The 26,391-nt window shown below is 40.6% G+C and overlaps 1 protein-coding gene across 1 annotated transcript in view; it reads left to right on the forward strand.

Annotated features, from left to right (window-relative positions):
- PLG (plasminogen) overlaps positions 1-26,391 on the forward strand; it is a 191,103-nt gene that overhangs the window by 152,740 nt on the left and 11,972 nt on the right. Inside the window, exons 10-15 of the mRNA XM_089668611.1 lie at positions 3,710-3,875; positions 4,612-4,787; positions 5,939-6,087; positions 7,870-7,966; positions 18,601-18,721; positions 19,771-19,845. Coding sequence (XP_089524737.1) covers positions 3,710-3,875; positions 4,612-4,787; positions 5,939-6,087; positions 7,870-7,966; positions 18,601-18,721; positions 19,771-19,845 — 784 coding nt within the window. The remainder of the gene's footprint in view (positions 1-3,709; positions 3,876-4,611; positions 4,788-5,938; positions 6,088-7,869; positions 7,967-18,600; positions 18,722-19,770; positions 19,846-26,391) is intronic.

Here is a 26,391-nt window from a genome sequence, read left to right on the forward strand (position 1 = left end):
ACTTCTAATGGTGGGCACACATTAGGTCGCACGGTGTCACATGCACCAATTCCAAGATTGTACAAATGTCTAAATAGTGGCACGCTTGAATAAAAATTGTCCACGTATAAGTGGCACCCCATATGGAAAAAAGATGACACCAAGTCCCACACTATCTTGCCACTACTCCCCATATAGTGTGGGCAGCCGGGGGGCTCCACGTGACTATCTTTTCCCTTGTAAATTCGAAACTTATATGTATAGCCTGTTGCCCTCTCACAGGTCTTATATATCTTGACCCCATATCTGGCACGCTTGCTGTGGAGAAATTGTTTGACTGCAAGGTGACCAGAAAAATTATTGAGGGACTCATCAACGCAGATTTTTTTGCTGGGGAGTATAGACATCTGCAAATTTTTGGTTAAGGTGATTTACGAGGGGTCGAATTTTGTGGAGCCAGTCAAATTCAGGGTCACCCCTAGGTCCACAGAGTGTATTGTTGTTGAAATGCATAAAACACATTATACTTACATATCTATGCCTGGCCATGGCAGCAGAGAACACAGGCATATGATGAATTGGGTCTGTGGACCAATACAACCGCAATTAATTTTTTTAGTAATGCCCATGTTGAGGGTTAGGCCCAGAAAAAATTTTAATTTGGAAACCTTAATGGTCTTTCAAGCTTTGAATTTGGGTTGGCAGCGATAAATTGTTGTGCATATAAATTGCTTTGATCCACAATCAATGCATACAGATCTTCCGTGAAAAACAGCTCCAAAAAATCAAGGGGAGTAATTAAATTTGCTGTTTCCACCTGAATTTGGGTGGAAGTACGGGTGCCGCAGAATTTGTGGGCTGCCAATCAGGATTTGCAAGCACATGCAGAAGGATACTTGGGGCTCTACAAGCCTGTGTACGAATTCTAGGTGGCTGTGAGACACTACTTGTGCTCACTATCGCACCATCTTGTACTGCATTTATGGGACTCGCCACATCACAAAGTGATACTGCAGTATGTGAAAGACCAGGATGTACTAGGTCACTGGTGCTCGCCAGTTCACCAAAAGGTAGAACGGCACTAGTACTGGCACTCTGCTGCATATGAGAGTCATCAAAATTTACCGGCAACTGCTAACAGAGATCAGGCCTGATTCTGCGGTTTTGTGTGCAATGTATCAAGTGACAGTGACCTACTGACACTGCACTTGCTGGGGGAGAAGGGGGGGTAAGCGCAGGGGCTAAACACAGGTGCTGGCAGGTGCCGGGGCTGATCCCGCTAACACTGTGTTTTTGGGGATGCTATACTAATGTGAACGCTTATATAGTGCTGATCTGATCAAAGATATTGATCCATTCAGACACTATACTAGCAATAGAGATTTATTGTGTATGAGCGTGTTCTTGGCAATCAAGGGGTTAACTATGATTAGTGGTGTACTAACGGGCAAGCTGATGCTATCTGGGAGGTGCGTGAAAACCACAGGTGCGCGTATGACATATATATACACACGTGATTTTGCGCCCCCGGGCCACCCTGTAGCAGTTTTTCTGATATAGGGCGGTCAGTAAGCAGTTAAAGAAGCGGTCTGCATTAAGGCGCTGCGTTAATTTAGCTGACAGTTGCACGGTCATGCAACCCTGCACCCAAATGAAATTTACATCTTTTTTTCTACAAATTGAGCTTTCTTTCGGTGGCATTTGATCGCCTGTGCATTTTTTATTTTTTGCGTTATAAAAAAACAGACAATTTTCAGAAAAAAACAATATTTTGGACTTTTTGCTATTAAACCTGTGCAGTAAAAAAAATAAAAAATAAAATTTCGTCATAACTTTAGGCCAAGATGTATTCTGCGACATGTGTTTGCTAAAAAAAAATCCCAATACATGTAAATTAATTGGTTTACATGAAAGTTATAGCGTTTACAAATGGCGGTATAGATACTGTAAATTTTTTTTTATAATAATAATGGAGTTGATAAGTGACTTATGGCGGTGATCAGCGACTTATGGCGCCGATCAGCGACTCATAGCGGGACTGCGGCGGACATTCTGACACTGGGGGAGAACTGACTTGGTGTCACTGACATCCCCAGTGACACCAATACAGTGATCAGTGGTAAAAAAAAAAGCACTGACACTGTACTATTATCACTGGGCAGGAAGGGGTTAACATTTGGGGGCGATCAAAGGGTTAACTGTGTAATGGGAGTGTTTTACTAGGGGGTGGTAGTGTGTGCTTCACTGTAAAGCACACTGATCGTGATGGCTGTGCTCAGCCATCCTGAGCAGTGTGTCCAAACTGACAGCCCTTCTCCATGTCAGTTATCGCTGGTAATCACCGAACGCCTGCAGGTAATCACTGGCCAGTGATTGACACCCAGGGCTGCGATCAACGGTGTGGATAGGGCGATCGCGCGCTTTCCCTACCTGCAAATGCAGAATCATGTGTATATACATGATACTGCGCAAAGCGGCCGCCCTACAGCAGTAAATTTTCTGTGGGTGGTCCCTAAGCGGTTAAAGTACAGTCTATGCGATGCACATTATGCCTTTGTCTTGCAGAGGAAAACTTGTTTTTTTCTTTTTTTTAAGTAGAGTTTACTACCGCTTTAACATTAGCCAGTTCTTCTTTATAAGACTCGTAATTCTGTTCAGCCTACCAAGTTGGTTTAACCAAGCTATTACCTTGTCTGCTTACTACCTGATCTGGTAAGACTTTTGTTGTTTCTGCGTTTCAGCTTCTACAGAAAGTGCAATGTTTTGCTGAGACATAGTGCTGACAATGGAAGTGGTAACTGAGAGTCTTTGAGAAATGTATTAATTGCTTAGCTGTGTGTCTGGAGGTTGTTTGTGAAACACAATCTGTTTTTAGACTCTTAGGCTTGTTTTAGAAGGCATTATAAGCAGAAAACAGAATGGCAAGTGGTAATGCTGGCTGCTTCCACTATATACATGGATGGTGCACAAACTGACTTGTATAACAGTTCCATTAGACAAACATTGCTGTTCTGTAGGCTGTAGGATGCTGTGCCGCTGATATGTACAGGCTTGTGTGACAACAGCTGCACTGACCTAAGCCGCTGTATATCCAGGGTCCAGAGTTATAAATGGTGACTCTAGCATTGGGAGGAAACTATTTAACCTAAGCAGTTTAATTTTAATTGAATAAAGAATTCTTTACTCTTAGAGCTGTAAGGATGTGGACCTTCTTTCCATATGTAGTGGTGTCAGTGGAGATTGTAGATAAGTTAAAAAAACTTTTAGATGTGTTTCTTTGAACAGGGATATGGAATATGGTAGTGTCAAGTTGAACTGGATGGACTTGTGTCTTTATTCAATCTTACCAGCTATGAAAGGTTCTCCTATCATAATTGTACATAACAGTTTACCACTGTGGAAGATGTTAGCTTTTTAAAGTAAACCTGTGCTTAGGTTAAAGCTACTAAACTGGTGGTGGGAGTACAAAGCAAGTACCTATAGGCACTTGCTACTAACTTTGGGTATAGCGAGGCAAGTTCCACTACTTTGAAATTCAAGCCCTATTCTGCCTCTTTCTGATTTCTGCACCTCACCATTGGTCAACTTATCATATCAAGGGATAGTAAGCTGTGGGAAACAAAGAGTAGGTAAGTATGTTGCAATTTAGAATCCAAGTATTTACCATATGAATGTTTTCTACTGTGCATAGTAATTTATATTACATTAATTTTTACATTTTTCTTTACAGTTATACCTGAGCCTACCACACCTACAGGAGTTTCAGAATGTTATGAAGGAAAAGGAGGCGAATACCGAGGCACAACTTACATGACAATTTCTGGTAAAAGATGTCAGGACTGGAACTCCCAAGTGCCACATTCACATACCAAGACACCTTTTAAATTTCCAAATGCGTAAGTGATGCTGCCATTATTACAGAGAACAAACCAAAACGATGGAAGCAGCAGAATGTGTGAAAGTGTGCTCAGTGGTGATAGAACTAAGAGCTGCTGATTGATGAATGTTTACCAGTATGGCTGTTCAACAGAAATCAACCTAACAATTGACTTCTGTCAAACAGGGAGGGCCGCACATATATCAAAATTCAGCCAGTTCCTGCCAAATAGACCTAATTACGATTTGTCTGTTCCCACTTTTAAGACAAACGATCTGCCTAAAGCTGCCCATATGCAATTAGATTTTTTAATTCAGCCAGTGGACTGAACTAAAAAGGTAAATCTAACAGATTCATTTCTTCCACGCTATATAGCACATATGGATGAATCTCCCACTGTGGCTATTGTAGTTTGACAGCTGGCATTCACATCTGAGTGAATGCAGCTACTATTCAGCAAACAGTTTTCTGTCCTTCTTTGATTTTTCAATTGCAGGAAGTCAGGTGGGATGGTGGGGCAGAGCCATCTATGTAGCGAATTTCAACTGGTTAAAAATGTAGTGGGTGAAATTCACATAGTTTATGGGCCGGTTAACCGCTAATATTTGTCCTGAAAGCATATTTTATAGATAAGAGATTAATGCATGACAATTTTTTGGTAGGTTCAATTTTTGTGTTGCCCATTGTGATCATCACATGCAGTAATTTCCTTGGAGAAAACAAATGGAATCACACACATTACATTTATATTGCAGGGGACTGGAAAAGAATTACTGCAGAAATCCAGATGATGACAAAAGCCCATGGTGTTATACTACAGATCCTAGTCTACGATGGGAGTATTGTAACCTGAAGAAATGCACCGATGTACCACCTATAGAACAGAAGCCTGTACAGACAACAAAGCCTACTCTAGTATCCAGCAGTCCAGGCAAGAAGACAAACAGCCCAGTTTTGTCACTTTAAACAACACCCATTCTCTAAAACAAGCATTATCTGTGTATTGAAATATATATTTTTCAGTTCACAGTTGTGTTGAGGTAATGCATGACCAACAACATGCTTTGATACTGCTTTATTTTACACTTACAGTAGTACACTCATTTTGATTTGGACCACATGTAGGAAAAATCACTATTGTAGTTTTTGATGCATGCTGCAACACACATCAATGCACATCGTTACACTGTGTGATACCACGTGTTGCAGTAATGCAAGCATTTTACCATTACCTCAATGCATTGGTGTGAATAGGCCTTAAAGCTCCATGCACACTAGCGTTTTTTTTGTTCTAGCTCCTAGAAGCTGTTATTAGCATTTTTTCTGCTCCTAGAAGCTACTGTAGACTGTATTTCTTACAGTCTGTAAGCATACTTCAGAGAACTATCCGTTTAATGTCATCATATTTTACCGGAGGTAAAAAAAAACTTGAAATGTATGTTGCAGATAACTGTGTTATAGGGACTTTTTTTAAAGCAAACAATCTGTTATTTTAAATGGAGAGAATCTGGAGAAAGGCACCCTGTGTAATTCAATGGATTTGCACACATAACTGTAATTTCAAATTTTAATACATTTTAATGACAAATAAGGTGAAATTGGCTGCTGTGTTTTGATCTTTTTAAATAGGCCTTCATATATTAAAATTGATACTGTATTTCCAAAGCAGTGGACTATACAGTTATTGGCAGTTTATTCATTGGTACATTTAAGAGTGTCTTGAAAATGAAATTCTATTGAAATCTGGATGGTGTCCGCAGAATGTTAGTGCAGGTCCCTTAGAGCTCCTGTGGTGCTATAAAGGACTACCAAAGGTATGTTCAGAGAAAACTTTGTATGCTGACTCTCTAAATTTCCGGTGCACTTTAGTAACTTCTCAATTCTTTAGTAAGAATCTACTCTTTTTATTTCAAATTAAGATTCAAATAGAAAATATAGCAATGTATGAATTACATTTTCTTTTGGTTTAAAATACCTAGGGCACCTAACAAATTAAAATTCCTAATTTGTAAGCAACACACAAGGCTAAATCCAGTAGCACAATACAATGCTAATTAGCTTTATTTTATATATATCTCTCAGATTGTATTATTGGTAAAGGTCAAGATTATCGTGGTACAAGATCGGCCACTGTTAAAGGTTATACTTGTCAAGAATGGAGCTCCCAGACACCTCATCCACACAACAGTTTCACGCCAACAACTCACCCAGATGCTGGATTAGATAAAAATGTAAGGTTGTTTAAGAATAAACACCATCAGATAATGATAATGTAATATTTATGTATTTAACATTTTTGATAATATCATTGGTATAAATATTACATCCCTTATCTTTCTGCAGCTTAGATACTCTACTACAGTGAATGCCTTTTTTCTTTTCTATAATGATTTCAGCAGAAAGATTTGATTTAGGGCCTGTGCCAACTGGCTTGTGTTTGCTGCAGAACTGCAACTCTTCCAATACAAGTCTATGGGAATGCAAATGCAACTTGATGCAGGTCAACTACAGTACAAATGTTCTGAATTATCTCAGAAGCAGCTCAAACTGATGTCAATAGCATGCTGCTTTTGCCACTGAAGCAGATAGAAATTGGCCTTTAATTAGAATTTTACTGAATTATTTATAGGTCACTAGCTTTATAAATGTGATTATATTGAAAAGGGTATTGCATATCAATACGTCATATGCTATAATTGCTTCCTGCCGGGGCTATTGTAATAAGATGGCTGGGCGAGAGCTCTCCCTTTCTTGGTGGACATCATATGATGTCTTCCCGGGATTGGGCCACACTGCTGCACAATATGTAACCCGTTGTGTCCACTAGACACCACAGAAGACAGATCACTGTACCAGGTTGCTGAGGGTAGCATGTGATCGCTATGACCAACACCAGCAGATCACATGATGATCAGAATGATGACTTCCATTCATACCATTCATTGTGTACTATTGTGTTGATCTCTGTGATTGGTCACAGTGATAACATGGTAGAGACAGGGCCAATCACAACCCATCTGTGCAATGGCCAATCACAGCTAATCACAATAGTATACACTAAATAATGGAATTCAGAAAAAAATGGGTACTTATACAAAGATTATCACTGTTATAAACAATCATAGTGTGTAAAAGAAAAAAAAACAGTTACTGTGGTAACATTGTATTGCTCTAGTCACAGTACTGTCTATATAAAAAGAAAAAAAGAAAAAAAAATGTAATAAAAAAGAAAAAAAAATTGAAAAATTTGTATTATTATTTTTTTTAAAGACTGTCATCAGTCAGTGTCCCTCATCACTGCCACACCAGTTATATGATGTACTGCACTGATGACAGTATGTAAAAAATGTGAAACCCCCCTCTTTTTTTTAATTTATTAATTTTCCAAAAAATTGTCACAGAAAAATTGCAACTTCAAAGAACCTGCCATGCCTCTGACTAAATACTTTGGACTGTCTATTTTCCAAAAATGGGTCATATGGGGTGTATTTGTATTGTCCTGGTATGTTCGGGCCCTAAGAAATGAGAGCAGTACATCAGGATTGATGTATATATAAACAGTATATATATATATAGGAATATATATATCCATATATATTCTGTATATATATATACACCATAGTTTGTGCAGTAATTGTAGCAGTATACACTTTGGCTTAAATTTATGAAGAGAGATTATTTATTTGCAAAACTAGGAAAAACACCTTTTTTTCAAACTTTTTGCTCTTTTTTTGTTTATCAGGAAATAAAAAAAACCCAGTGGTGCTCAAACACCACCAAAAGAAAGTTCTATTTGTGTGAACAACATGATAAAAAATTCAATTGGGTACAGTGTTGTGCAACTGAATAATTGTCATTCAAAGTGTTATAGCACTGAAAGCTGAAAATGTAGCTGGGCAGTAAGGGGGTAAAAGCGTCCGATATTGAAGTGGATAAAGTACAACATTGTAGGTACAGTTACAGTTTACTAAAGGTTTATTTCTAAAATGCACCTTTGTGTTTTCTTATCACAGTACTGCAGGAACCCTGATGGAGATATAAATGGTCCATGGTGCTTTATAGCAAGTCCTGGCCCAGTCAGTTGGGATTACTGTGAAATTCCTACTTGTGGTAAATGTTCTGCATACTCATTGTATTACTTTTATAAAATAACATGAAGCTTTATAATTTGTGGTAGCCTGTGGGATATTACAAAAAAATTATCAGTGATAGTCATGTACTTTGTTCCTAATTTAGCTGTTGCCATAAAACCTCAGTTACACATGCACATTTTTCTAATATGCATACCTTTTGGGATAGTATTTAACTTACTGTAAATTTTGCAAATTGATCATATATTTTCAAGAAAACAATGTCAACTATTGAAAATCACCTGTATTTCATTCTATCCACTGCCATAAGCTACCAGTAAGTTGACACTTACTGAAGTTGTGTGACATCAGGCCTGGGTGGTACCAGTTGTAATGGTATTAGGGAAGGGGGCTTCTTACAGTAAAGGTTGTTTTCTAAAAACAAAGTTGCCGAGGGCAGGACTTGACCACTGTCCAAGATGGCCACCTAGCTCAGGAGCTTTGGCACAACAGGGGACTAATACCCATCTTTTTGAGAGAACACCGCACTGACCGACTATGGGAAAGATCGGACAGAGTGACCAGACCCCCGGGCACTGAACGATCCAGGTACGCAACTTTCTCAGCATATCCCGGAGCTGTTCTGGACACAGGCCTCGGACAGCCATGCGGCCTCTCAGACTGGGACCTCCGGCACCCCGAGCAGTTGCTCAGACTCCCCGCCTCCCGCGGGTGACACGACAATGCACACTTTCTCCAATAAGTGTGTGAACCTCATTGACCTCCAGAAAGTGGCCTCAGACGTCAAGAATACAGTCACCATGGCTGTTAGTGATCTCAGGGCGGACATACAAGCTTTAGCAACTAGGCTGGATGAAATGGAACAGGCCTCTCATTTACACACAGATGCTATTAAACAACTTCAGCGTGCCTATGACGCCCAACTCCTGCATCTTTTGGACATGCATAGAAACATTGAAGATTTGGACAATAGGGGCAGATGCCATAACATTAGAGCGCGGGGGATACCTGAGGCTGTGGAAGCAGAAGCCGTACAACTTGCTTTATGCTCAATCTTCAATGATTTAATGGGTAGAACCCCAGATACCCCTATAGAATTGGAAATGGCTCACAGAGCCTTAAGACCCCGACCTCGGTATTCAGAGCCTTCGCGGGATATTATATGCTGCCTAGTCAACTTTCCACTCAAAGAGGAAATCATGTGTAAAGCCAGAGAAAGTAACCACATTATATATATAATGACTTAATTGATTAAGCTCTTTTAGGACTTATCGCAGCTCACACTGCAAAATTGTAGAGCTTTGCGACCTCTGTTGGATGTTCTCAGGATGCGAGGAATCCTTTATAGGTGGAAATTTCCATTTTGCTTGTCTGCAACTCTCAGGGGACACACTGCCCTTCTCTGCACCCCCGAGGATCTCCTTGCTTTTTGTACTGATCTTGACATCACTCCAATGGATCTCCCAGAGTGATACCCTTTTTACTTCCCCTTGGAACCATGGAAGCCAGTCTCTAGCAACCCTTCCCCTAAAGCACAGAGATCGCACACCCATCGCAGATTCCTGGATCCAACTTCACTGGCCCCACGTCCTCTTCGTGAATGGCTCATTTCTTATTTTTACAAGAAACCCATTTTAGGACAGATTCTATTTCTAGACTATTTAGTAAGCAATACCCTCAGGTATACCATGCTACCAATTCTCAAGCTAAAACTAACGGCATATCGATTTTGATCTCCAAAAATGCCCCTTTTCAGCTTTCTGATACCCTTATTGATCCAGATGGTCGCTATATTTTTCTAAAAAGGCACTTATGCAAATCACCCGATCACTTTAGTGAATGTTTATTGTCCCAATGAACAAGTCTCTTTCATTCTGTTGGAGACCTCTTTATCTTCCAGGCCAGGATGCTAGTTGTCAGAGGAGATTTCAATTGAACCCCTTAGTTGATTTTTCTTCAGGTCATGCAGCTATCCCTTATAAAGCATTTTATAACACCATTTTATAACGCCTTTTACTCGGCTCCTCATAATAAATACTCTAGAATAGATTATTTTTTTCTTTCCCAACGGGACCTCCCCTTACTAACTCACGCTACGATAGAGCCGATGTTTCTATCTGACCATCATCCTATCACACTGTCTTTGTCTGTCTTTTTCTGAACGGGTCCAACAGACCAAAATTTGGTGACTGCCTGCATCTCTCTCGAAAGCAATAAGCAAGCATTTACCTGAATGAAATCGATTCATTCAGGGGTTTTTTTGTGCTTAGCTGTGATTTGGCCACAGTTAATCACATGACACAGCTGGGCTGTGATTGGCCCAGCCTGTGCATGTGATCGCTGTGACCATTCACAGCTAGACACACTTGTATACAATGGATGGCATGAAAGGAAGCCATCCATTGTATACAACTGTCATGTGACCTGCTGTGATTGGTCACAGCAAGTTACATGGTACTGGCAATGAGGCCGGTAAACAGATCTGTCATCGGCCGTGTCTGAGGTACACGGCTGGTGACAGATCGTGCCGCTGCGCTGCCCTGCAGGCAGGTGCAATGCGCATGCCTGGAAGGACGCCATATAGTGTCCACCCAGACGGACGAGCTGTTTGTCCGGCCACCATCTGGCTATAGGCCGGGCGGCAACTGGTTAAACTCTCTAGTATCTTCCCAACTATAAAAGCTAAACTAACAGGTCTATAATTACTTGGTAAAGATTTTGACCCCTTTTTAAATATTGGCACCACATTGGCCTTACGTCAATTCAGTGGTACAATGCCAGTCATTAAAGAGTCCATAAAAATTAGAAACAATGGCTTTGAAATGACAGAGCTCAATTCTTTAAGGACCCGTGGATGTATGCCATCCAGTCCAGGTGCTTTATTCACCTTTATACTGTCTAAATATTTTTGGATCATATCAATTGTGAGCCAATGTGGATCATCTGGAGCTGTGTCAATACCATGCTTATTATGGACAAGAGCTTCCCCATGCTCCTTTGTATACACAGAGCTGAAGAAGGTATTAAATAAATTTGCCTTCTCTTTGTCCCTATTTTGTAAAGGGCCTTCATGCTCGGACCTGACCATTTTACTATTAATATATTTGAAGAATTTTTTGGGGTTGGTCCTGCTATCTTTTGCAATCTGTTGTTCATTTTTAATTTTTGTGGCCTTTATTTCCTTTTTGCATATTCTGGTATATTCTTTGTAATATTTAAACGATGATACTGTTCCTTCATTTTTATATTTAATAAAAGCTCTTTTCTTATCTATATTTTTTTTAACTTTGGTCGTAAGCCACATAGGTTTGATTTTTAGCCTTTCAAACTTGTTGCCCATGGGAATATATTTGCAGTGTGTTCACATACAGTCTTTTTGAAGAACTCCCATTTCTGTGTTGTGTTCATCAATGCCAATATTCCCTCCCAGTCTAAGTCTTGAAGAGCAGCTCTCAGCCTTGGAAAATTAGCTTTCTTGAAATTGAGCATTTTTATTTTTCCCATATGTGCTCACTGTTTACAGCTAATAATAAATTAAATCATGTTATGGTCATTGCTACCCAGATGTTCTGTTATATGGACATTTGTAATAAGCTCTGCGTGGTTTGAGATTACCAGGTCTAGAAGAGCATCATTCCTAGTAGGGGCTTCTATGAGCTGTACCATAAAATTGTCCTGTAGTAGGTTTAAACATTTTTGCCCTTTAACTGTTCCTGCATTACCATTACTCCAGTCAATTTCCAGGTAGTTAAAATCCCCCATTATTATCACTGTCCCAGCCCTTGCAGCCTTTCTATCTGTGCAAGGAGCTGAGTTTCCACCTCATCGTTAACACTGGGAGGCCTATAACAAACTCCAAAAATTACCTTCGTAGTATGCATCCCCATGTGCAGTTCCACCCATAATACTTCAGCCTCATTACACTCTCCATCAACTAGGTCATCTTTCACACTCACTCTGAGATCATTTCTCACATAGAGACAGACCCCACCACCTTTCCTATTTACCCTGTCTCTCCGCAAGAGAACATAGCCAGGAATATCAATGGCCCAGTCATGTGAAGAATGAAGCCAAGATGCAGCAGTACCAATTAAATCATAGTTCTCTTCATGCACCAAAGCTTCCAACTCACCTATTTTGTTTGGCAGACTTCTGGCATTGGTGAACAAACAATTTAATTAATTGACACCTTGTTCACACATGTTTTCCATATTTGTTATTTTCATACACATGGTACCAATTTCACTGGTTGTTTGCAACATGGGAACCTTCTTATCATCTACCATAGCCTTCCCCCCATCTTTCCCCATTCCACCCACCAATAAGTACTGACCCCTGTCTGATCTGTCTACCGCGTTATAATCTAATTCTCCCTCCACCCTCGATCCTAGTTTAAAATACTCCTCCAGCCTCTCCCCTAGCACAGTAGACCCCATTCCATTTAGGTGCATACCATCTCTAGCATATAGGTTGCACCCCAATGAAAAGTCAGCCCAGTGCTATAGAAACCCAAATCCTTCCCTCTTACACCAGGTCTTCAGCCATGCATTGAGTTCTCTAGTCTCCCGTTGTCTTTCCTGAGTTGCGCATGGCACAGGTAATATTTCAGAGAATATCACCTTGGAGGTCTTTCCCTTCAACTTGCAGCCTAGTTCTTTAAATTGATTCTTAAGGAGCCTCCACCTTCCATGTATTCTGTCATTGGTTCCAACATGAACCAAGACAGCTGGGTCATGCCCAACCCCTCCCAGTAATTTATCAACCCGGTCCACCACATGCCGAACCCTGGCACCAGAGAGACAGTAAACCATTCAGTTAAGGCGATCCTGGTGACAAATTATTCTATCAGTCCTTCTGATTATAGAATCCCCTACTACCACCAGCTGTCTAGGCCTTCCTGCATTACCCTCACCACCCCTCCCAGGTGGTCTGCCCTCCCAGCTGTAAGGGATAGCAGTAACATCCAGGGCTGCCACCCCTGAGCTTGCCACCCCCACATCTTCACCCAACTTGGCAAATCTGTTTGGGTGCTCAAAACCAGGGCCAGCCTTCCTTTTCTGTGAGCCCCTACCACTCCCTCTCATTACAGTAACCCATCTTCCTACCTGATAATCCTGATTAGCCCCTCTGCCCTCCACATCAATCCCATTAGCTACCTGCTCAGAGAGCAGAAGACCCCTTTCAAGGTTGTTGGTTCTGCCCAGTGTTGCAACTTGCTCCTCCAGATCTCTAATGCGAGTTTCCAGAGAGCAAGCTGGTCACATCTGCAGCAGCGGTATCCATTCTGGAGCTGTTGCTCTATTGCTGCACACATGCGGCACATTGTGCACTGCACAAAACCACCCTGCTAGCACACATTATCCCAGTTACAATATTAACAGGAAATATCAGTTGTCACAGGTTAGTAGACTCCTGTTATCTCCTGTTTTCAACTCCAGTTTTTTAACTCCACTTATCAAATGTCCACTTTGTCAAAGGTCCGGCAAGTAAAATACAGGCAAGGTTGATTTAAAACTGTTCACAAAAATGTTAGCAAATAGACTGCTTCCTTTGTTACCCTCCTGGGTAGGACTAGACCAGGTGGGTTTTGTCCCGAGCAGAGAGGCCTGTGATAATACCATTAAAGCTCTTAACCTTCATCACTGGCTTACGACTAGCCAAACCCAGGGGTTCTTTCTATCCGTTGATGCCGAAAAGGCATTTGGTAGGGTTGCATGGCCCTATATGCAAGAGGTCCTTCGGGCGGTCGGATTGCTTCCCAGGATGATGGCCAATATATTGGCATTGTACTCCAATCCGACTGCTCGAGTCCGAGCTAACGGTCATTTGTCAGAGGCCTTTTCTATAACCAATGGCACTCGACAAGGTTGCCCTATCCCCCCTTTAATTTTTGTTTTAACGCTGGAACACTTTTTGTATATAATTCAATCGCATATGGACATAAAGGGCCTTTCAGTAGGAGGTAGGGAATACAAGGTGGCTGCACTTGCTGACGATCTCATGTTGTTCTTACAGGTGCCTTAACTTTCTTTGCCTGTTTTGCTTTGCGAACTAGACCATTTCTGTCACAAACGCACGCATCCGAGATGGACGTGGTTCAACCATTTTGGTTTCAGACTCCATCTTGCTAAGGGTATCCATTTCTCCCTCATCCTTCTCCTTCCCTTCTTCCTTCCTGAGAGGCACAGTGACAGATGTGTGTGTGTTAAAAGTGTCACAGGCCAGATCCCAGCAGGGAGCCACGTGGTGCACCACTGTCCAAAGATCCTGTGTATTTTCACACCTCGTAAAACAGATAAGGAGCCTTCCCAGAAGTTGAAAGAAATGCTGACCTGATGAGCCTAACCCAGTTGAGGTGACAGAATCAGATAAACTCTGCTAAACTCCATTTTTCCACTATGTCTCATATCTTGGAATATGAGAGACCTACATAAAAACCATACCCCTCGTCAGATGGCCAATGAGCAGACAAACAGTTTGATGGGTCATTCTAATTGTCTTGGACCATCAGGGGAGCCGAAACATAGAACTCGCGAACCATGCCACATATAATTTCATAATTCATATCTAAATAATCCTCAGGATTATCTGCATAATAAAATACCTGCGGGTGGACTGTAGCTTGTGCAGCTGGGAAGTTATGAACCAGAATATGAATTATGAACGATGTGGGCTCCAGTTTAGGGTTTCGCCCGAGGATCCCTCCCTGCACAAGGGATTGGTTTGTTACTTCAGAACCACCCCCTGCCGGGAAACTTTAAAACCAGCTGTCAAGCCTAAGAGAGGGGAATTAAAGACATCTCCCATTTTTCCATCGTAACAGCGGGAGATCAAAGCATCATTCTGCTCTAAAAAACTTGGATCTGCTTACATCAAAGGCTTAAAATGCAAGTAACTTAACCCTTTAACTTCTCCCTGTTATCTCTTTGCTGTGCTGTTATATATACTGTATAGATATATATATATATATATATCTTAGTTACATCTTCTCTGTAAATATTTTTATTGCACCTGTTTGACCCTTTTAGTAATAAATCTTCCTTTCTGAAAGTGTTGAACTGTTTCTATAGCCCTTAATTGCAATTTACGAATTCCTGCCTTTTGAAGAGACGCTACTGTTGGTTTAAACATCTGTATAACCAGCCTGCGGTCCGTTTTATACAGACGATTATTTCAATCATTATAGTGTTATAACTGATAACGCTCTTTCTCTATACAAAAAGGAGGTGGTGGCAGTGTAAAAGGGGTTAATTGCGTAATTAACCTGACCCAGTAACAATTGCTCAGGTCGCAGGTACATAGATTGTAGTCTGGAAAATCTTTGTGCTGGGTGTGATATTGTTATGCACATCACATTGCGGTTTGGATCGGCCAGTCCTTCGGTCACAATTTTGGTGAGAAGGTCTGGGGTCTGATGCCGCGATCGTGACAATTTCTATACCCTTTCCAATTTGAAGATCAACTTTTACAAATCCTACGCTCTGAATGTCTCCTTGCTGCAGTCGGTTGTGGCTCAATATATGGATCACTTCCTGTTTCATTGGCAAGACCGCGCTATTACCTATCTTGGTATACTGATTCCAGCTTCCTTGGCTGACTTTTATGATAGAAATTTTAAACAGCTTCTTACTACAAGTCAATGTGACCTCCAGCGGTGGGCCAGTCTTAATGTCTCTTGGTTTGGGAGGGCGGCGCTAGTTAAAATGAACATACTTCCTAGACTGCTATATTTGATGCAACCATTCCTATCGCTCTTCCAAAGTTCTTCTTTAAAATGTATAAAACGGCATGCTTACAATTTTTATGGAAGAACTCGACGCCCCATATTAATTACTCCCAGCTCACCCTCCCAAAATTGCAAGGGGGTATCGGACTCCCGGACCTCCATAGATATTACTTGGCCTGCCAATTAGTTTGTGTTTTTGTTCGTTCGTGTTGTAGACAGGTATATCCATGCTGCGAGGAAAGCATGGGTGGATCTGGAGAAGGACTTGTCACTTAAAAATTTGCAAGAGGCATGTAAATCCCCACTTTTTCCATCTAGTTCTGGTCCTTTAACACCCCTCCGACACAATATGGATTTTCCACCTGGGCTCTCAGGCACGTTCCTAAATTTTGAGTGGCCTCACAGAGATATTTTGAGCTGTCATTTTTTTCTTTGGGGGAAATTTGTCTTGCTTACACATCTTGATCCATCTCCCCTACTAAGACCTTCTCGTCCTGGACCTATAGACAAATTAAGCATTTCCTACAACCTGCCACCGCTATACAACCGTGGTCTAGATCCCTAACGTCTTTTGAATCCTTGTGTGCTCGAAAGATCTCAATCTCATTTGATTTCGACAATATACTCCATGTTACTGGCTTTTCTTTGGAGGTATCAGATAAGGCAAGAGGGGCTTGGGAAAAGGAGCTTCAACGCCTATTTTTGGATGATGTCTGGGAAAAGCTTACTGAGTCTGTGAACAAGGGATCCCTTAACGTAGCGGTTCAGGAAAATGCCTACAAAGTTAGAACATGATGGTATAGGACTCCGCTCTTGCATAAATGCTACCCCTTAGTATCTAACCTGTGTTGGAGATGTGGCTGACAGGAGGGATCTATGTTTCATATATATGGTGGAGTTGTAACCTTCTGACACCTTTTTGGTCTGCTGTACATAACCAAACAAATAAGGTTTTATTTGACAAATTACTGCGTTATCCTTGAATTTCACTCCATCTCAATATCTATTGCATTACTCTATCCTCCCTCGAAGGACATATTTCAAGTCCCTAGCCTTGCACATGGTGAATACGGCTAGAATCTGTATACCGTTCCACTGGCACTCACAGACTGCCCCAACGATTAGAGAGTGGTTTATGAGAATTATTAAAACTGAGGAAATGGAAAAGCTTATTTATGTTTTAAATGAAAACATGCAGAAATTTCACACAGTTTGGTCTGATTGGATTTGCTTTAAGTTCACTGTGTATTATCTGAGAAATGTTTGAATGATTTTACTGGATGACCTTCCTTTGGGTATTTAAAGATGCCCCCTTCGGTTTTCCCCCCCAGACATTGTCAGTGGGGGGGGGGGGTTGAAATTCTTGGAATTTCTGAGGTGATAGGTCATGTGCTTGTGTGGGAGGCAGACCAATTGTTTGCTATTCGCTCATCTCTTGGGTTTTTTTTTTCTCTTACTTCTCAGCAGTCCAGTTATGATTGTAAATCTGGTGTACTACAGCTGAGGATGGAATTCTATTATTGATTGTTCTTTATACTCAGTAGGTTGATAGAACTATTCTTCCGACAGAATATGGCTTGCATACTCCTATTCCTCTGTAGACACTTGATGTTGGATTGAGTTGTATTTTGCTGTAAACTGACTGTATATGACTGTTCTACACATTTTCTTTCTTTCTGATGTAATAGTCTCATTTAAAAATGATTCTGCAATGCTAGTCTTGTTGATATAATCTGTTTTCAATAAAAGACTTTATGGAAAGAAACCCCCAAAAGTTGCCCAATATAGGATATCAACTTAATCTCCAAACTTTCTGGACTGATGGGTGGCTAACAAAGTACAACACTCTGCTACTATATGCTGTACTATTCACTGAAATGCTGCTCCAAGCAGATCTCCAAAATACAGCTTTCCCAGTACTGTGCAGCCTCTTTAAAATCTTTCCAGTCCTGTACTGCACCTCTACGAACGCATAACCCAGACTTCATTGACTTTAAAACAAGGCTTTTCTGCATCCAGCCTGTAGAGTAACCTTGCACTGAAATATATGGTTTGGGCAATGCATAAAAAGGGGGTTTGCTTTAACTGAATATGTACCTTGCAGAGTGTACCTCAATTTGGCAACAATCATTAACAACTTGAAGACGAAAATTGTAGAGAATACACTTAAAAACTTCACCAAACCTTTAGGACTCTTCCATTCAGCTCCTCCCTCTTTGCCAACGCTTTCCCGATGCTATTATCAGAAATAACCAGTTGTCACAATAACAGCCAGGAATTGCTATTTCATACAAAATGCAGGTGCTCCTGAGTAAAATGTCACTTGCACATTGTCTGTAAGTGCCATTAGGTAAATACAATTTAACTATGTATTATTAAGTAAATACAATGTAACAATGTATTGTATTTACTTTTTCATTCATATGTACCTATAGGTGTGACCTTTGATCTGAATATTACCTTAGGTAAAGCAACTTTACAAGTAAAAAAATGTTTCTTAAAAGAGAAGTATGGCCAAAGCATTTGGCTAAATTTCCCTTAAGAGTCACAAGAGTACCTTTACTTTTGTTCCCCTGATAGTGGGTTATTTACCGGTCTGCCTGATTGACAGCTGGCTCCACCTTTCAGTGCTTGGCTGAGAGCATGTGTAGGAGACATGTTTCACCACGTATGTTTTTTGTCTATAGATTACATAGAAAATGAAATAATTGTTAAAAAAACATTGCCATCACAAAGCTTAGTTGGTCCACCAAAACACAATGCATTTATTACTTGGTTATCTAAAGTAATGACAAAGTTCTTGCCAAATAAGTTTGCCCATAGTGGAAAGTCCATAAGGGGTATAAAGATACAGGGGTTGAAGTATTTAAGGAATGCTATGCACCGGTACTCCACTGATATGATGTTAATGTATTTTACTGTTTAAGCCTCAACAGAAATTGAATGTGGAAAGCCAAAAAAAAAACAAAGAAAGTGTTATGGAAGAATAGTAGGTGGATGTGAATCGTATCCATATTCTTGGCCTTGGCAGATTAGTCTTCGAACAAGGTAAATGTTGCCCTGTTTTTGTCATTTCAAGAAAATTGCTTACAGAACTTTTTAACTGTAAAATTCATGCAAATACTTCCAGGTTACTGGAAGATAATAACTTTCCTTGGCTAAAGTTGGGTATACACTAGTAGATTTTTTAACAAACGTTCATATGAAGGTTTTTAAAAATGTCATTTGCTTTAACATTCTATTTTGGAAAGAATAGGCTTTACCAAGCAACAACCACTTACACTGTTAATAATTATTAGATCAAGACAAATTTACCCTTCTGCTTCTTCAAATTTTCTTGTCACTATGGTCCCATCCTTCTTGTGGACAATCAATATCTACACTGCCTACTGATTGAGTTAGGGCACACTAGAATGTGAATATAAATGCTGGAGCATCTTCCTGACACTCTAGGCTCTGGAGAAGTTTTTTGTAAGTGATGAAACATCTTCACCATTACAGAACTATTGCATTTGAATTTGACTACTACTAGATGTACCTGATATTGTTAAAAACTGTCAAGGGTTAAATACATTTTAGGACTTTCCAGGGTGGTACCCCCTAGAAAATTGCTGAGAGGAATGATGAATATAGGGGTGGATTCAAAGCAAATTGACTGCTCACTTTTAAAAAGACATAGCATTTTGCAAGGGAATTTGACCCAGGGCTTAGCAAATCAAGCTTTTAGTATATCAACCATATAGTGTCAACATAATTTAATTTTGTTCATTTTATCATTCTATAGGCCTGTATACATATTGTGTATTATGTTGGCTAACCATTCATTGCATAGCAATCCAAAATACATGTCTAGTAAAATGTCAGTTGTGCAAGTATAACTTGCCTAACTATATATATATATATATATATATATACATACTGTATATATACATAATTATTTGCATGTAGCCCTAAATTTTTCTTCAGTTAGCTTCAGTACAACAAACAATACCCTGTGTTTAACAATGATTTCACACTTGGTTCTGACTCCTTTGTCTACTCCTCACATGCCTTTCTATAAGAATTGGTGTTCACTGAAATGTTTCTCTATTTTACAGCTTTCACCTGCACTTCTGTGGTGGAACTTTGATTGACCGTGAATGGGTTGTCACAGCGAAACATTGCTTAGAGCGGTATGGATAATATTTAATTACTAAAGTGACATTCAACCCACGTGTGCATGCTTTACTATATACAATTGTAGTGATGTGATAATTTCTTTGCCCATTTTCCAGTGTATACTTCTATTATGCAGTGTTTGTTTTGCCCTTTTCCAATATTGCTGCTATGCTCTCTGGGCACTGAGGATGAGGTCATCAGAGAGAGACTTGTGAAAAAGAGGGAAGTGTGGTTTCTCTGGAGAGAGAACTCAGACTGTAAGTGTTGCAGCCTCCCCTCACTGAGACATGCAGAAAAGACTGTTAATGCTTTAATGTTCCTGTTTGGAAGATGCTTTATGTTGGATGGTTCACTGAATGTTATTTCTTCAATACATAGACTTTCATATACACTGCTGTGTGGATTACTGTCTGTGGATGATACATTTCTCAGTTGGGATTTCACTTGTTATCCACAAGCCCCAATTGAGTGGAGGTACTAGCGCTTGTTAGAGATCTTGTCCTGATCACACAGATTATAAGGATTCTGCTCTTAAATACTATACAGGTGGTGCCATCATACCCCAGTAGGTGCAAAGAGTGTACAAATAGCGCTACATTTGGAGGCACTGCTGGATCAATATATCTTGGATCAAGACATTACGGAAAGACCATGTCACTGTTATCAACAGAAGCTGTGAGGCAGTGGGCCCTAGAAGAGGGACTGCCACCTGAAAGGACATTTGCTATTTCATATGTGCATATCACTGTGAGTTCCCACAGACTGCAGGAGGCACTAAAAGCAAATGAAACCTTGCAATATGCCACTCTTGTGGATAAAAGAGAAGAAGATGAGAGTTGTGAACTGTATACCCATTATCTCTGTCTCAGTGAGGTGGATTTAAATCCAGTTAAAGGGCCCTTTTGCATAAATCCAAAGGGGGCTGAAGCAATTGGTTGTGCTGTAGTATTTCCAGTGATTTCACCTCCAGTGAGGCGAAAGTTATTAGCCCTGCCTGTAAAGTGTGAACCATTGAATACAACGGCTTCATCAGGAGAGACTGTAATGTTGCCTGCTACAGCCACTAAGCAGGAAACAAATATTGAGCATCTGCTGCTAAAAGTCACTGAAGTCATTGCTCAGAATTTACATGCTGATTCTTACCGCAAATTAAAGGCTTTTTCAGGAGTGCTACCTGTCCCTGCTGGTGCAGAAAGCTTTGAAGTGTGGAAAGATTTTGCACAACAAGTGATTTAGGAATGGACCTGCTCAGAGGAAAAGAAAAAACAGCGCATCATGGAAAGCTTAAAACCACCAGCATCCATTATTGTTAGAGCTTACAAGGACACACATGTGAGTACCATTGCTCAAGAATATATTGATATTTTGACAGATGTTTATGGACTGCACCGTGACCCGGATCAGATGCTTGCTGATTTTAAACAGACAAAGCATAAAGAGGGAGAGGATGTTTCTGTGTTTGTGAGGAGGCTAGAAGTGCTTCTAGGAAGATTGCTCACTGAAAAGGTCATCTCTCCTACAGATGTTGATAAATTAAGGACTGCTGAAATCATAAAGGGGTTAACTGCCGCATCACCCAATGTCAGCGGTCCTAAGAGCTGTTTTGAGAGAGAGAAACTTTACTTTTACTGAAACTATGAATGAAGTAAAGAAACAGGAGGCTGATATCCTTTTTAGTACCCCTTCTAAAAGCAAAGTTTATCAGAGTTCTTTGGGTGAGCACAAAAATTAGACTGTTGCTTAAAATAAAGAAGTTGGTAGACTTCCACAGCCTAGAGCTCTATCTGCTGATAAAACCTCCAGTGATAAGCCTCTTTTCCACATTAAATGTTTCTTGTGTGGACAAGCAGGCCACACAGTTCGTCAGTGTCCACTGCTTGCTGATAGTTCTGAAATTCACAGTAAAGCTGGACAAATGTATAAAAGAAAACAGGGAAAATCAAGAAAACATATGTTCCCTAAACTGCTTGGAGTAGGCCGCGATGTACTTTCAATTTGTTTGTTAATGATATACCCACTACTGCTCTGTTTGACACTGGCTCTCAGCTGACTATTATCTACACACCCTTCTATCAGCAATACTTAAGCCACCTCCCTTTGAAACCTATGGACACTATGTCTGTTTATGGTGTGGGTTGAATGGTTGTCTGGAAGTTGAGCTTCGCATTCCTGGTGTGACAGCTGATGAGGATCCCCCACTTAAAGTCACTGCCTATGTGAGCCCTCCACCCGGGGGTAGTGACTATGCTCCTATGATTGTGGGTTCCAATGTTGAAGCCATTCAGGCTGCTTTCATAAGGCTTCTTCAGCCACAACAGGGTACTCCTCTACCTTCACTGCCTGTTGCTCCAGAACTTCAAAATATCTGCCAAACTTTTGCTCCTGATCTTCCTGGAGGATGTGTGGGGAATCCATGGCATCCCATAGAACTTCCAGCTTGGGGAGTGAGAGTGTTGTGGGTTTATGTGGAAATTTCACTGGGTGCAAATGGTAGTTTTTTCCTGCTAGAGACTGATCCGAAAGAGGCTGCAAAGAATGGCTGGGAGATGGTACCAGAAAGGAAAGACTATCGTTTAAAATGTCCAAGAATGGATGTTGTTACTGTTTGGAATGTTACCACATACCCAGTTATAATACCAGCCTGGCAGGAGGTAGCCTATTGTTACCCAGTGGAAACCATTAGCTCTTACCCTGCCAAGCTCGAGGAGAAAGAAACCAAATTAGACTTTCACCTTAATGATGCTGATAGTCCTGCAGTGCACAAACAAGTACTAGAAGAGCAGCTAATGGAATACAATGATGTTTTCTCTACTGATGACATGGATGTCGGGTGTGCTAAAAGTATATAACACAGTATTCGCCTAACAGATAGCACCCCCTTTAGAGAGAGATCCAGGCGCATACCTCCTAAAGATCGCCTATCCCACCAAAGATCAAAAAGCAGTAATTGTGGGCATAGTGTTGTGGGAGAAGATTTTTGTTCATTGTGGACTGCCAAATCGACTTCACTCTGACCAGGGATGGGACTTTGAAAATCGCCTAATTGAAGAGCTGTTTACATTGCTTAACATCGACAAGAGCCGAACCACACCTTATCATCCAGAGGGTGATGCTCTCCCTGAGTGTTTCAATCGTACCTTGTTGAATGTGTTGAGTACCCTCCCTAATGGTGCTAAACAAACCTGGAGCCGACATGTCGGAGCTATTGTACATGCCTATAATTGTACCAGACAAAGGCCTATCAAATGGCTGAGGAAAATGCTGCAAAAATAAATGCTGCCAATAAAAGACGCTTTTGATGCCAAAGTTCGTTACAAAGACTTGCAACCTGGTGATAAAGTGCTTCTTCGCAATTTGGGACCCTCAGCCAAGCATAAGTTAGCTGATCGCTGGAGAAATTAGTTGTTTGAAGTTATAGAAAAACTGCCTAGAATTCCAGTCTACCAGATTCGAGGACCTGAGGGTCAGATCAAAGCCTGGCATAGGAATCACTTGCTTCCAGTACCACAAGTTGCTACTGCGGATGAGGAACCACAACCTGATATTGCTACAGATTCTAATGATGTGCCTAGTGCAGACAGTGGAGAACAGTGTGATGACAATGACTGGTTTACACCTCCACCAGAGTCTCCTATACAGGCTCCTTCACCTATTACTAATGGGGGTCTTCCTCAGAGGGGAGGTCTGAACCCAACTACTCCTGCTTTTGAGCCAACAGCCCAAACCTTTGTGCCTACAGTTCCAGGCATAATTGGAGCACCAAGTTTTCCCACTAGTGCAGTCCCAGATTTATCTGGACCAATGCCTGAGGGCTTGAGGAGAGGAGATTATGTTCGACGACCTCCACCACTGTTTACTTATGACACTTTGGGAAGACCCTGCTATGCTGTACAGAACTATGCTGTACAACCTCATGTTCTGATGGACATGATTACAGCCCATTCTAGACTGGTTACCATGATGCCTATTTGTTACTAACCATGTTTTCTTTGCAGCTAATCTCTGTAATAGATTGCTTCTGGAGACGTGGTCTGCAGAAGGCGACAATGATGTTAACTTGCTACATTTTGTTGTTGTTTTATGTGTATATCCTTGCCGGGTCGGAAGGATTTTCAGCAGGGGGAGAATATAGTGATGTGATAATTTCTTTGCCCATTTTCCAGGGTATACTTCTATTATGCAGTGTTTGTTTTGCCCTTTTCCAATATGGCTGCTATGCTCTCTGGGCACTGAGGATGAGGTCATCAGAGAGAGACTTGTGAAAAAGAGGGAAGTGTGGTTTCTCCTGAGAGAGAGAGAACTCAGACTGTAAGTGTTGCAGCCTCCCCTCACTGAGACATGCAGAAAAGACTGTTAATGCTTTAATGTTCCTGTTTTGAAGATACTTTATGTTTGATGGTTCACTGAATGTTATTTCTTCAATACATGGACTTTCATATACACGGCTGTGTGGATTACTGTCTTTGGATGATACATTTCTCAGTTGGGATTTCACTTGTTATCCACAAGTCCCAATTGAGTGGAGGCACTAGCGCTTGTTAGAGATCTTGTCCTGATCACACAGATTATAAGGATTCTGCTCTTAAATACTATACAGGTGGCACCATCATACCCCAGTAGCCACAAAGAGTGTACAAATAGTGCTACACAGTGAATATAAAACAAATAGACACACCTGTAAAAATGGGTTTTTGAGATATACAAAATCAGATAAAGATAAAGTCACTTCTGAATTTTTTGCCACCGTGACCTATAATCTGTGCAATACAATTAAAAATAAAAAATTACATTATTGTGGTTGCATAAATAGGCACACTCATAAACTAATAATCTGTTGAAGCACCATTTGATTTTATGACAACATTTAGTCTTTTTGGGTAGGAGTCTATCACCATGGCACATCTTGCCTTAGGAATCTTTGCCTACTCTTCCTTGCAAATGCGCTCCAAATCAAATTGGATTCAGGTCCGGGCTCTGGTTGGGTCATTCCAAAATGTTGATCTTTTTCTGGTGCTTAAAGCATCAAAGGGATCTCATTGTTGGAATGTATCAGTAAGGATACACATGTAATATGTATATGTAATGTCCAAGTCATTACATATACCCCATAACATAGGGAAGATAAGATGGTCATCAACAATTAGAGAAAATATGACACAACAGTGACATTGCCAAGAACAGGACATTCCTCCAAAACTGCTTAAAAAAGAAAGAGAACCTAATCTGTGAGCCTGCCAAGAGGTCTATAGCAAAATTAAAGGAGCTGCAGGAATTTCTGACAAGTACTGGCTGTGGGGGATGAGTGGCAAGTTGGAAGCATTTTCTTGCTAAAAAAACATCCAAGCTTGGTCACATTTGCAGAAACCTACATTAAGTTTGCCAAAAGCATGTGGTAAAATGTGTTATGGTCTGATGAGACCAAGATTTCATTTTTTGCCTATAATTCCAAAAAGTGTGTTTGGTGCAAAACCAACACTGCACAACACTATATCCACAGTGGAGCATGGTGGTGGCAGCAGTATTTGTAGTAGCATAGTAGTATTTGTAGCAGTGGTTGTTTTTCTTCAGCTGGAACTTGAACTTTAGTAAAGGTGGAGGGAGTTATGAACAATTCCAAATATCAGTCAATTTTGGCATAAAACAATCTGTGCTCTGCTAAAAAGATGAAGAGGAATTTTAACTTTTAGCACAATGACCCAAAGTATAACTCCAAATTGGCAAAAGAATGGCTTCACCAGAAGATCACATTTTTAAAATGGCCCAACCAATGCCCGAATTTGAAACCAATTGATAATCTGTGGGGGACCTGAAGAAGGCTGTGCACAGGAGATGTTCTCGCAGTCTGATATAGTTTGCTTTCATAGATTTGTTTTACATAATGTTATTTACATATAAATCTCCTTTTTTTAAAAAAAATGTTGTGGCCATCAGAGCCATTCCCACCAATTCACATAGACTGCAATGATAAACAGCAGAGTAAGGATCAAATGCTCAAGATCCCTGAGCAATTGAAGACTATGCGAATGGGTGAATGGGGCTCTGGCGGTCACGTGATTGCTCTTGTACATAAATCCTGGCTTTTTTGTATGCCCAGGAGGCACAGGTGCAGTGTTCCACACTGCTGTCAGCAACTTGTCAAAATCTCTAAAAGTCTAAAATACATGTTGGCTGGACGCTGTACCTAGCGCTACTCAGGTCATATGCATTCACAAACGTGTAAATATTCTGCAATCTGGGCGTATGTTCATGAACGCATACAGCCCTAAACACACATATTATTCAATATAGCGTCCAGCCACTGCATATTTTTAGACTGCCATAGATTTTAACAGGCTGCTGGCAGCAGGGCTGTGTGCTGTATCTGTGTGTGCCAGGCACCTGAAAATGCCAGGAAATGACACACACAGGGATTAAAAGCCCAGTGTGCATGTAGCCTAAGAAGTATATAAATATTTTATTGTTCTATATTAGTCAACATAAACATGGCTTTTACTAGGCCTGTTTTTCAGCACCACACAACAGGTATGTTTTAATTTCTCTTTGATCTGAAATGGAGATCC

This window comes from Staurois parvus, unplaced genomic scaffold (assembly GCF_062004578.1).
Source record: "Staurois parvus isolate SC_StPar_1 unplaced genomic scaffold, SC_StPar_1.0 ptg000059l, whole genome shotgun sequence".
NCBI lineage: Eukaryota > Metazoa > Chordata > Amphibia > Anura > Ranidae > Staurois > Staurois parvus.